Genomic DNA, 13843 nt, shown 5'->3' with positions numbered 1-13843 from the left:
TTACAGAGTACACAGATTTACTTAGTGCTTAATCTACTTTGTGTTGGGGTTTCCGTAACCACTTAAAACTGCTCTTCTTCTCCTTTAAAGAAAGATGAAAGAAGATACTCAAATTATTCTCAATATACTCAAAAATTTCTTATGCATTTTTTCATTCATATTGCTTTACATTAGAAGATCTTTGAATATATATTTGATTTTGAAACCCCCTTTGAGAGCTCTCCCTAATCATCTAATGAGGCACAGAACTTGATACACCCATTGCTTAAGAAGAAATAACATTCTTACAAAGGTTGATGAAAACTTAAGATGAGTAAAAACCCTCTTGTCCTATCAGACAAAAAATACAGTTTCATAACCAACGTTATAAAACCTTATTATTCCTTATTCCTACTCTCTAGATCTGAAACAGAGTTTGGCCTGTTTTGTAGCCTATATAGCAAAGGTACATTTTTTAAATTATTCAGAAATCCCAGGCCTTAGCAATCCTACTGCTCTCCTCTCATTTTCCTAAACTATTTTGATACTTATTTCTCAGATCTGGCAGGCTATTAGATGTTTCTTGCATATTTCCAAGATAATAACTCATCAACTTTGCAAGCTGATTCTTAGCATTAAGAGATTAAAACTAATGTAGATGAATCTCAGATGACACATACCGAGGTAGAGAAAAATTCCATCATTTCCTTCTACAAAATGAGAGAGATTTTAATTCTTTTTCTCAACAGCTGCTTCATTTTTTTATGCATAGGAAAAAAATATGTGCAATTACTCCAAGTACAATCAAGTCATTTAACATGTCTTTGCCATCATTGTAGTTATACAGGATATTTTAAAAGAGAAAAAAAATCTCAAAGCACAGGTCCTGCTGTGCAGCAAAGCAATCAGATTCCTTCATAATAACAGCCTGATGGGATTCAGCAATCCGAGGAATAATGAATAGCCACCTTAATCAGTAAACGGGAAAATGCTACAACAGTCACTGAGTAAAAATTCGCTATCATCTGTTGATCCTCTTGAACAGCATTTCAAACAATAAATAGAAATGTGTCTCTTTTAAGAAGAAAAATAACTTTGTTTAGTGCATTTGATTTTGCCAGGCAGTGGGGAGATGATATTTCATCTCAGACTGTCCTGCAGTATTGCCCAGTTGATAAAATACACATATAATCTTTTTTGTATTATATGGCCAAATGTACCTTATCACTTGAATATGTCAAGATAAATTCATTTTTACAGTTGGTTAATATGATTGTATTTCTGAACTGATTATTGAACTCTGTTGCTACTTCATTATTTGATGTTCTTCAGTGTTCATCATGCAAAGTTATTTGTATCTGAATATGAAGAGTCTGTTTCAAAATAATCCTCAAATTTCCAATGCAGTGTCTCAAATCTTGGCCGGTCCTTAGGCTCTGCATTCCAGCACTCCAACATGATGTTGTAGAATTGCAATGGACAGTTAGATGGTTGAGGGAGTCTATAGTTTTGACCCAACATATGAATTACCTGAGCACCTGTCATACCTAAAAAATAGAAAATGGAACCAACAAAAAACAAGTTGGAAATCAGAGTCTTAAATTCATAGATACTGACACTCTAGAGGACGAAGCAAACTGTCTTCCCCGGAGAAACTATGAAGTCTACCATCCCCTTCCCAGGCTGCAGAGACTAAACTAAATCCTACAGCAAGTAATGTCTGTAAGACTGCAATTCAAGAGCAAAGGAGAAGGAGGCAATAAACCAACTCATTAAGGCAAATCATCATCATCAAATTTTATCTGTTATGCTCCCACAGGCACATGGTGTGGTCAGCCTCATAACTCTGCCCTCTAAGTCTGGGCAAAGCAGTTAAAGTCACACCTAAGTAAGTGACCTGCAGCAGAAAGGCCCACTTCAGAATTAATTACTCACCACTATAAGGCATTTTGCCATAAGTAATGATTTCATAAAGAAGGATTCCAAATGACCACACATCAGACTTAATGCTGAATTTATTAGTACGAATGGCTTCAGGCGCAGTCCACTTCACCGGCAGCTTTATTTCGTGTTTAGATTCATAGATGTCTTCATTATCTACCTGATAATGCATTAAGGAATCAAGCTAGGTTAAAGTGGGGTTCTTTTTTGGTCACCCTCATTCGTCTGTAACTTGCTTTGCATTAAAATTTAGAGGGACAAGATTCAAAATGAGTTTAGTTCAAATGATAATTACAGTAGCAAATTCCAAATCTGACACACAAGACTGAATAATCTGCGGGACTTCATTAATGAAATATTATTTGAGAGCCTACTATGTGCTAAAAGTAGCACTGGAAGGAGCACTGTAATACATATGGGAAATGCATCTGTGATAACACTGGCTTTACACCTGGTCTTTAGCAAATATAGAAAGTGAAAGCAAAGCCTGTTTTCTGATTTACTGCTGGTATTGAAGAGCCACTGACGTTGATAATTACCATGTAACCATTTTCTAATACTGAAAAGTAGGGTCCAAATGATTTAAATTAATGTATCAACTCACTGGGGATCTAATTAATTTACAAAGAGAAAAGATGATAAATTCATAAAGATCAAAAGAGAATCATTTACTTATGTGTCATGCCTCACACTCATATTTTTACGATACAATGTAGAAATAAAAAATTAAATTCAGAAAAAAACACCTAATATTATATCTCCTATATTAGTGTCTTTTGGCCTAATGTCATAAAATGGGAGCGGGGGTGGCAGGATTTTAAAAGCCAAGGTTTGCTGAAGAATTTTGGCAGCATGCCTGGCAGCATGCATATTGGTCTGGCATAAAGTGAGCAACAATGGATAGGGTAACTCTGTACAAAGTGTGCTGCCTTTTTTAAGAGAAATAGAGGCAGACAAACAGAGGCTACTGGTACTGAACAACTGATCATTTATTCAACTGCAAACTTAATTACATACTTTCCCATCTGGTTGATCATCGTTTTTTCTGTTTCTTTCTCTTTGGTGAAGAAATAGAAATAGGAAGTAGTTTGTCTGTAGAGCCCTGGGATCCTGAAATGGTCTATGGACCAATAGAACTTGGAGAAATATATCGAAAAATAACAGTAAATCTATTAGTATACTGGTCTAGCCTTTTGACCCATTACCAACTAATTAAAACAAAGCCAAATCTACCTTAAAAACTCTTGCAAGTCCAAAATCTGCCACTTTGTAGATACTATGTTCACCAACAAGGACATTTCTGGCAGCCAGATCTCTATGGATGTAGTTCTGGGACTCCAGATACGCCATTCCAGAAGCAACCTGGGCTGCCATGTCTACCTGCTGCATCAGATGGATATTTGATCCAGCATCATCTAGGTAAAAAGAGAAAATAAGAGATTCACTTTGGAGAACATTTGAACTATTGAAGCAAATTCTGAGAATTTTGATGAATGAGCTATCAGTGGGATTAAGTGCCATAGCACTGAGAGAAAATAAATATAACAGGTACAAACCGTTCCATTTCCTGCGAAGGGTTAATGAGGCAACAAGCTTCAGAGCTCAAACACATTTCAAAGCTGAGGCCCTCCCTTCCCTAAATGAGCATTATTGGGAGAAAGGAGCAACAGTACCACATGATCCAAACACAGCTGTAAATATCCGGAAGAGTCCAGGTATTGCCATTTTTAATACCACACATCACTGACTCATCTCTTCATGGAAACTGTTACTTGGTTGCCTCTGGATTTCTTTGAAACATTTCTTAGTTGTTTTAGTCTTTAACCCTAAAAATAATACTAATTTGCATGGCTGAACCAATGAAAAGTTCTCATTCTTCCATCACATTGTTCTTAAAAACTAGCTCACAAAATAATGAAGGTTCTATATATGTTACATAGTTATAGGCTGAGTATATTACATTTGTACTCCATTAAGCTTGATGCATGCATTACATTTTCCTTTCTTAGCCTGTTATTCTTAGAATAGGTTGCTCATCTCTCTATGAAGAGAAGGTATAGGCATGATATACCTTTCGTAGACATAGTTTCTCCTCCTGCTGATTCTATATAACTAAGTATAGGAAATTTATGTAGTTGAGTCAGTTTGATCATTACTAGAGAGATTAGTGTTATTTTGTGGTGACTTTGTGAAATGGGGTCAGCCATCCCTGGATAAGTGTTTAGATGCCACGCTGTTAGTAGAGGTCTTCAAATTTCTGGAGAACTGAAAAGGTCTCATATAAATCCAAATTATCATTATCTCTATCTGAATAAGCCAGATATTACCAAAAATGTATTGAATTTATGGTCAAGAGTCCCAGACACAATTCCTGACTTGAGCAACTACAGTACAAGAGTGAGGAAGATTGGTTTGAAGCTAGAGTGCCAGAATTTGAATCAGGGCTCTGCCTTACATTTCTTCCTGACTTTGGGCAAGCTGCTTAACACTCCTGTGTCTCAGTTTCTCCATATATACAGCAATAATGATCATCACCTTGTGGTATTATTTGTTAAAATGAGATAATACATGTAAAGCACTTAAAACAGTACCTGGCACCTAGGAAGAACTTAGTAAAGCCTACCTGTTCTTATTATCTATCATTGCTGCTGTCTGATCAGAATTAAACAGTTTAAGATTTGTTAAGCTAGAGATGCATACGGATTACCCAAGAGGAAATGTCTAAAAGAAGACAAGCATATGGTTCTGAAGCTCAGAGGAAAGCATGCAGCTAGAAAGATGGATTTAACCGTCATTGTCTAGGAGCAAGAGTTAAACATTAAAAGTGGGTGAGATTGCTAGAAAGTGATAGAATCAAGAGAAATGCCAACACTTAGAGTGGGCATATAAAAATAAACCTGCAAGAAAACTGAGAGGAATCAGCCTAAAGAATGAGAGAAGAACCAGAAGAGAACATCCTAACAGTCAAAGGTTTGAGAAGAGAAAATCACTACCATTGTCAAATAAGTCCAGCAAGATAAGAACCAAAAAGCATTTCTACAATATAATAATTAAGAAGTCACTGGAAACATTGGTTGCAGGAAGAGAGTCTCGCTGGAGATGGAGTATAAAGGGTTAAGGGCTGAAGGGGAGCTGAGGATGTGGAGATAGCAAGAGGAGATGTCAATTTCCAAAAACCTAGTCAAGAAGGGAAGACAAGAAGAAGCTAGCAGAGAAAAATGTAAGTCAAGGAAGGGAAAGCAATTATCATGAAGTTCCTGATAGTGAGGGATTGTCATTGATAAGGTAGTAGAGGAGTTTCTGGGCTGCTGGCTATGTTCTCATTCTTGATTTGCATAGTGGCTACACAGTTGTTTACTTGCTTGCTTTATAATTACATTATAAATATATATGTAGCAAGGACGTAAGTCATGCATGTCCTTTCTACATGTATGTCATCTTTTGCAATTAAAAAAATGAAATAAATGGAGTCAAGGGAAGTTTTCAAATGGGAAAGACTTAAGCACAGTTTGTGTGTGAGAGTGTGTGTTTTTTTAATCTAAGCAGCATATTTAAATAGGCTCTGAGTAATAAAGACCATTTATGACAAACTTGCAGGTAACATCATACTCAAAAGTGAAAAGCTGAAAGCTTTTCCTCTAAGATCCAGAATAAGGCAAGGATGCCCACTCTCACCACTTCTATTTAACATAGTATTGGAAGTCCTAGCCACAGCAACCAACAAGAGAAAGAAATAAAAGGCATTCAGATTGGAAGAGAAGAAGTCAAACTTTTACTATTGGCAGATGACATGATACCATATACAGAAAATCCCAATAATAAATAAGATTCATTTATTATTAGAATAAATGAATTCAGTAAACTTTTAGGATACACAATTAATATACAGAAATCTGTTGTATTTCTATACACTAATAATGAACTAACAGAAAGAGAAAACAATAAAACAATCCCATATACAAGCAAATAAAAAGAATAAAATACCTAGAAATAAATTTAACTGAGGAGGTAAAAGACCTGTACTCTGAAAACTATAAGACATTGATGAAAAAAACTGAAGATGATACAAATGAATACAAATGAATGGAAAGATGTTATGTGTTCATGGATTGGAAGAACTAATATTGTTAAAATGTCCATTTTAACTACCCAAAGCAATCTACACATTCAATGAAATCCCTATCAAAATACTCACAAAATACCGACAGAGCTAGAATAAATAATCCTAAAATGTGTATGGAACCACAAAGGACCCTGAATAGCCAAAGCAATCTTGAGAAAGAAAAATAAAACTGGAGGTATCACATTCCCTGACTTCAGACAAAGCTATAGTGATCAAAGCAGTATGATACTGGCATAAAAACAGACACATAGCTCAATGGAACAGAATAAAGAGCCCATAAATAAACTCACACTCACATGGTCAATTATCTACAACAAAGAATATATAACAGGGAAAAGAAAGTCTCTTCAATAAGTAGCATTAGGAAAACTGGACAACTACATGTAAAAGAATGAAACTAGACCATTTTCTCATATACAAAAATAAATTCAAAATGGGTTAGAGACTTAAATGTAAGACTTGAAACCACAAAACTCCTAGAAGAAAACATAGGCAGTTATCTCTTTGACACTGGTCTTAGCAATATTTTTTTGGACCTGTCTCCTCAGGCAAGGGCAACAAAAGCAAAAATAAACAAATGGGACCAAATCAAACTAAAAGGCTTTCAAACAATGAAGGAAACCATCAATAAAATGGAAAGACCGTCTACTGAAAGGGAGAAGATACTTGCAAATGACATATCAAATCAGGGGTTAATATCCAAAATACATAAAGAACTCATACAACTCAACATCAAAAACAGATAAACAATCTGATCAAAAAATGGGCAGAGGACGTGAATAGGCATTTTTCCAAAGAGGACATAACAGATGGCCAACAGGCACATGAAAAGATGCTCAAATCACTAATCATCAGAGAAATGCAAATCAAAACCATGAGATATTACCTCACACCTGTAAGAATGGCTATCGTCAAAAAAACAAGAAATAGGGGCTTCCCTGGTGGCTCAGTGGTTGGGAATCTGCCTGCCAATGCAGGGGACACGGGTTCGAGCCCTGGTCCAGGAAGATCCCACATGCTGCAGAGCAACTAAGCCCATGCTCCACAACTACTGAGCCTGTGCTCCAGAGCCCGTGAGCCACAGCCACTGAGACCGCGAGCCATAACTCCTGAAGCCTGGTGCCTGGAGCCCATGCTCCTCAACAAGAGAAGCCACCACATGAGAAGCCCACACATCACAACAAAGAATAGCCCCCACTCACTGCAACTAGAGAAAGCCCACGCACAGGAACAAAGACCCAACGCAGCCAAAAACAAAAACAAAAAAGACAAGAAGTAACCAGTGTTAGTGAGGATGTGGATAAAAGGGAACCCTAGTGCTTCGTTGGTGGGAATTGAATTTAGTGCAGCCACTATGGAAAACAGTATAAAGATTCCTCAAAAAATTAAAAATAAAACTGCCACATAATCCATCAATTCTACTCATGAGTATTTACCTGAAGAAAATAAAAACACTAATTCGAAAGATACATGCACCTCAAAGTTCATAGCAGCATTATTTACAATAACCATGATATGGAAGCAACCTAAGTGTCCGTCAACAAATGAATGGATAAAGATGATTGGAACCCCGGTTGACACCGTGACTGCAGCCTTGTGAGAAACCCTGACCCAGAAGACCCGGCTCAGCTGCACCTGGATTCCTGACCACAGAAACTGTGAGATAATAAATGTTTGCTGCTGTAAGCCACTAAGTTTTGGGGTAATTTGTCGTGCAGCAATAAATAATAGGTGGATATTAGGAGAATAATATCAGTGCTATGTATATGGTTAAAAGCATGGACTATGGAGCCAGATTTCCTGGGTTTGATTCTTGTTCAACCACCTTGCATAAGTTACTTAATCTCTCCATACCTCAGCTTCTTCAACTGTAAAATGGGGATGGTAATGATAATACTTAGTTCATGAGGTTGTTAGAAGAATGAACTAAAATAATACTTGTATAGGACTTAGAAAAATTCCTGGCACACAGTAAGTGCTATATAGTGATTTTTAGAGGAAAAAAAAATTAAAATATATATGCTCCTCTCCTACCACTATCCCATATGGTTGATTTTCTAGTACATCACCTCATTTAATACTCAGAACAACTATAGGAAGTATTTTGCCCTGTTTGATAGGTGTTCCTACCACTCAGAGGAACAGGTAATAATTTATAGAGTAGAGATTCCAATCCAGGATATGTTGGAGGCTGAAATCTCATGCGTCATAAATTTATTCTGTACTGCCTCCCTAAAATCCACCTTACACTCCTGAGCACCCAAAGTCAGGGGCTATGAAGAGACTTCCATTCATGCAGACAGCAAATAGTTATGGAGTTGTGCTCAGTTAAAGGGTATCTCAGTGAAAACATTCCTATCTGCTTCAATCCACTTAACTGAACTGTCTGTGAGAATGATGAACAACATGCTAGGACTTGTTCTGTAAAACAAAGAAAATATACAGACATATACTAGATGCTCTATAAGTATTTATTGGAAAGAAAACAAGCCCAGCTAAAGTAAAAAATGCAGATATTTATCCTCTTTAAACTTCAGTAAGAAATACCAGGCATCAATTACCCTTAGTGCTAAAGTTTTTTGACAAGCTTTTTCCATTTTGGCAAAATGTATTACAAAAAAATATTCAGCCAAGCTTAGGGACTACAAAGATGGTTCTATAGAAAAATGTGTGTTATTTCAGCTATCAAATACAACATCCAATCCTATTACGGTGGATATAAAAAGGTTTTCACTGACAGGCACAATAGTGAAGGAAACTGAGTAGTAACATATTTTCTGCCCTGAAAAGTACAGTGGCCTAGGAACTGCATACAACCTCAGAGCACACTTTTAATACAGCAGCCAGATGTCAAAACTGATATAAACGTTCATAGAGCTGTGACAATTTACATCTGCAGCAAGGAAGTATTTTCAGTTATGTTCCATTACTCAAGAGCATTTCAGCTTAATAATATTTATCATTATGGGATGTTTAAGACTGGCAGATACATTTTAAGATCATTTTGTTGAAATCAAATCCTCTTGATTGGGAAGGGATTGTCTGTAATGAGCATGCCTTCATTACTCCCCCTAGCTGCTAAGTATCCGGGCAAATGAAGGCCTCTGTAAACTTGACCCTGATAGTTCAACCCAGAAGATGACAGAGTTTGTGCTCAACCCTGAGTAAAACACATCAACAAACCACAGAAATCCTCAATGTCAAAGGAGTTTGCAATATACTAAGCGTATCTTTGCAAGCTGATACCAAGCACAAAACAAGTCCCAACTGTATTAGGTTCAGGATAGCCCTGACTCAATCTATCCATTAATTTATTCATTCACTTAGTCAACACACAATTAGTGCACACCTTCTGTGTGCCTGACACCGTTCTAGCACTAAAACAAAGAAAAATCTCTGTCCTCTACAAGTTGTATTTTAGAAGACACTAAAAATAAGCTACATAAATATGTCATGCATTATATGACAACTAACAGCTAGGAAGAGAAGACAAAAAGCAGGAAAGAGGAATACGAAGAGTCAGCAAAGGGAGATTAAATCTCAGAATTTAGAGGGTGACGCAGGAAGGACTCGCTGTAATGGGAATACCTGAGTAAAGCCTTCAGGACGTGAGAAAATGAGCTGTGCGGATAAGTAACGGGAAAAATTTTCAGGTAGAGGAAACGGCAAGCGCGCAGGGCCTGCAGCGGAGCACATCTGGAAGATACAAAGAGTAGCAAAGAAGGGCAGTGTAGTTGACAGAGTGAACCAGGGCAAACCTGTGGGAGATGGGGTCGGAGAGGTACTGGAGAGCCGGGTCAGGCAGGACTTTATGGGTTACACAGAGAGAACCAAGGAGTCACTGAAGGTTTGGGGCTGAGGAGGGACGTGACCTGATTTACATTTTAACAGGATCTCTCCAGCTACTGTGTTGAGAAGAGACTGAAGGGGTCAAGAACCAAAAGAGGGAGACAAATTAGAAGGCTACTGCAGAATCCAGGAGAGAGTTGATGATGACTCGGACTGGAGTAGGAGTGTTGAGAAGTGGTAAAATCCTGGCTATATTTGGAAAGCAAGCCAGTGGGATTTGCTGGTTGGTCAGATATAGGATATGAGAAGTAGAGGTGACTCCAAGATGTTCGGCCTGTGTGTTGACATTGTCAGAGAAGGAAAGACCACAAGAGGTGCAGATTACTGAGGATAATATGAGAGATCAGTTTTTGGACAAATTATTTTGAGATGTCTAATAGACATATGTAGTAGAAATGAGGGCTGTTTGGAAACTTTTGTTTTTTCCTGCTTTTAAGCACTTTAGAGGGCTGTACTCCCCTACTCCCTTTGACTTGATTTAACCAAATGAAAAGGGCACAGAAATGACCTCTGTCACTCCTGGTCAGAAGCTTTAAGAGCCAGAATGAGAATAGTCATATCCCCTGCTGCTGCCAAGGTGATCAAAAGACCTGAGCCACCAGCCAGTCTATATCTCACATGTAGTAAGAGCAAGAATAAACACCCGTGTTAAGACTCTGAGATTTGGAGGGGTTTGTTACTGCATCATACCCATATTATCCAGACTGATACAGTGTTCACGTGGAGAAGCTAAGAAGGCAGTTGGATATATGATTCTGAAGTAATGGAGGGATATAATTTAGGCAATTGGTTAATACATAAATGTTATTAAACAATAAGACTGGTTGAGATTAGCAAGGAATCTGGTGATGTTGCAAAAGAGTCTTGGAAAATTCCAAGATATTGAGAAGTGTGGGAGATGAGAGAAATCACATAGATTGAGAAGAACTGGCAAGAAAGGAAGAGAAAAGGACATTGGATGAAGTGTCCCAGAAGCCAAATGAAGGTAGTGTTTCCAGAAGGTAGTGTTACCAGAAGGAGGCAGTGTCCTGTCCTCCTTGAATTGAATACTGCTGATAGATCTGAGGATTGAGCATTGACTGTGAGATATAACAGCGCGAATGTTTCTAATTTGACAAAGCATTTTCGTTAGAGATGACCTGAAAGGGCTCCTAATACTTTTGTCCCTGGTAATAAAGCAAAAGGAGTCAATGGCTGAGGTTAGTCTCTCTCTGGTGGGTAACACAATCTAATACTGTTAAATTTGATATCTTTATGCAAGGGAGCTAGGTATATTTTTGTTTTTAACAGCACTTAGCAAGTCTTACGTTCTTTGTTCCTATCTAGTCTTGCAATTTAATATTACCAGCTTCACAAGGCACCCTGAAATGAGAGAATACTCCTATCTTTCCGATATCTTTGTTCCATTATTCTCACCTCCCTTTACCTCTATACATTCTATCAGTCCCACTCTGACATTCCAAGAAAGTATAGAAAATGCCTCTTTTTAAAGCATGAATTATTCTCTCAGTACTTGATCTCCACTTCTTTGAACATCTCATTTTAACGCTTATAATATTGTGGCTTATTAAATTATTAATTTGTAATAAACATCAAAATTCTACAGTGCCCTTAAGTCTTCTCAGACTACAGGAAGCAGATGTAAAAATAAAGTAATAGTATATTTCTTCTTTTTAGTCTGAATATTCTAATGTTGCCTAGCCATTGGAAGTATTTTAAATTCCAACAAGCACAATGTTGTCCAAAACTGGCAAAGAGAAAAATGAGGGTACCTTTCCCTCCCTTCACCCGAAAGCATTCCATGTCCCTTAATTCTGGGCCATAGAAAATACTGGTCCATGACTGATAATGTTCAATTAGTTATTGTAGGAAACAAAGCATCATGAAAAACATCAATTCTTCAATTTTCCACATGACACTTAAGTACTCTGATATGTCTATGGTGAACAATTTGTTCTTCCACTACATAAATATTTTTCCTCCCTTTGAGTACACAGTATATATCCTATTAAAGAGTAGTTGAGCAATTCAATGGTAAGACATTCATTGTCACAGATATACCATAGTAGATATCCTTTGGGTTATAGAAGCCTTGCTAAATTGACATTTATAGGACTAGCTAAACTAAATTCCTCTTTTTTCCTTTTATTAAGTCTTTAGCTTACTTTGGAGATATTCTTGCAGACTTCCATGTCTCATCAACTCTGTAATAATATAAATAGGATCTTCTAAAGTGCAAACAGCATAAAGCTGGATAAGCTTTGGATGTCTTAGTTTCTTCATTATCTGTGCCTCCCTCAGGAAGTCATTTCGATTCATTGAACCTGAAACAAGAAGAGGGGAAATCACTTTATGTTACTGAGGCATTCCTATCCTCACAGAAGCCTGGTGGGAATCACCAAGATTGCTTCCTGCCTCTCAGTAAAGTAAGAGCATGAGTGTCACAAATCTTCAGATTTATCAAGGAAGAGAATCAGTTCAACCAGGGCAACCTAATAACTGATGTGTTGGCGCATCAGGGCTGTGCAGCTTATGTATTATGACCTGTAGGTGAAGAGAGGTTGATTCAGGTCCATGTGAAAAATGAAGGAAAAGGAAACACTGACAGTCTAGTTGATAAAACAAGGCAGGCATCTTAGGAACACAAAGAGAAGACATTCTATTAACATGAACACTGGAAGACACTGAATGTTTAATTATTGCAGTGAGTTTTTCTGTCCAGGATGCAGAGAAGATTAATAGTTGCCCTGTCCTTGGTACCCACTGTGGGAAGAGCTGGATAACGTTTCTAAAAAGCAATGATATTCTGCCATATTTATGTCTTTAATTCTGCAAGGACATATATCCATAGTGTAGGCCCAGTAGAAAACATTCAAGGGCCACTCCCAAAACTTAGTGTTTTTTTCCTCCTCTTGAAGCTGATATTCAACATTTTCTCCTGTATTAATATCTCCACAGTTGGTTTTAATAGCTTGACCAAATGTTAAGGGAGATATTGGAGCCTATTCTGAAGACTCATCTACAATTAAATTGCACTTAAATGGCTCAACTCTGACTCACCATGCAAAGTGCCAAGAATCAACAGTTAATGTCAAATAAAACCTAAGAGAAAGAAGAATACCTGGAGTTACCTTTCATTAGTCATTTAAAGATCTTTTATTTCTTTTAGGATATGATGTTTCAGAGCCATTGTTGTAACTGAAGGAATACTGTCGTTTCACATCTCAGTATTCACTATGGATAGTGCAAATATCATTTTCACTGATGCTTAAAGAGTCTGTTTCGTTCCTCATTCTCTCAGATAGAAGACTTCACAGCTAATATTTGAACCCCAGGTATGGATAAGCTTTGGCATTCCAAGCTAACACTCTGACTGTTTATTAATATGCAGTTAGAAAGAGTTACATGTGACCTGCAGATCATTTCACATAAAGCATTTAGGCAATCTATCCTTTGGTATGCCTTTTGAGAGTCTAGAAGTTCACTACCCAGGCTCGAACAAATCCGAGCTCACTGTGTGATCTTGAACAAGTTACCAAATGTCTCTGAACTTCAGTTTCTTCATCTCTAAAACATGGTTAATAATCCTACTGACATAAAATCATTGTCAGGATAATAGCATTGTCTGGTACATATGTGTTCAATGAGTGTTGACTATATTTGTATTATTATTAAAAATAGGCATATTCTTAGGAAAACCAGACAGATCAACTGTAAGCATTTCTTCACAGGCTGAGGGGAAGAGGTAAGGACTTACAGAGGGAGAATGGGGGGAAATGGCCTATTCTGTTCTCCATCAATTTTTGCTGAGCTCCCTCACTTCCATCTGCTCCACATAATCAAATAGGATTAAAGTCTTGAATCACTGTGGCAAAATGGAGCTAAGAATAAAAGAGGCATCCAAACCATAATAAAGGACCTCTTTTGGTTATTATAATTAGTTTGGCCTAT

General features: G+C 37.3%; 1 protein-coding gene across 1 annotated transcript in view; it reads right to left on the bottom strand.

The window, feature by feature from the left end:
• Nucleotides 1–871: 871 nt before the first annotated feature.
• The window catches only part of FRK (fyn related Src family tyrosine kinase), a 92493-nt gene continuing 79521 nt past the window's right edge, over nt 872–13843 (bottom strand). Inside the window, exons 5-8 of the mRNA XM_060030569.1 lie at nt 12058–12216; nt 3154–3335; nt 1915–2080; nt 872–1526 (exon numbers count right to left, since the gene is read on the bottom strand). Of these exons, the coding sequence (XP_059886552.1) occupies nt 1318–1526; nt 1915–2080; nt 3154–3335; nt 12058–12216 (716 nt within the window). The 3' untranslated portion in view covers nt 872–1317. The remainder of the gene's footprint in view (nt 1527–1914; nt 2081–3153; nt 3336–12057; nt 12217–13843) is intronic.

The sequence above is a fragment of the Delphinus delphis genome, chromosome 14, assembly GCF_949987515.2.
Source record: "Delphinus delphis chromosome 14, mDelDel1.2, whole genome shotgun sequence".
NCBI classification, from domain to species: domain Eukaryota; kingdom Metazoa; phylum Chordata; class Mammalia; order Artiodactyla; family Delphinidae; genus Delphinus; species Delphinus delphis.
This window is presented reverse-complemented; position numbering and strand designations above follow the sequence as displayed.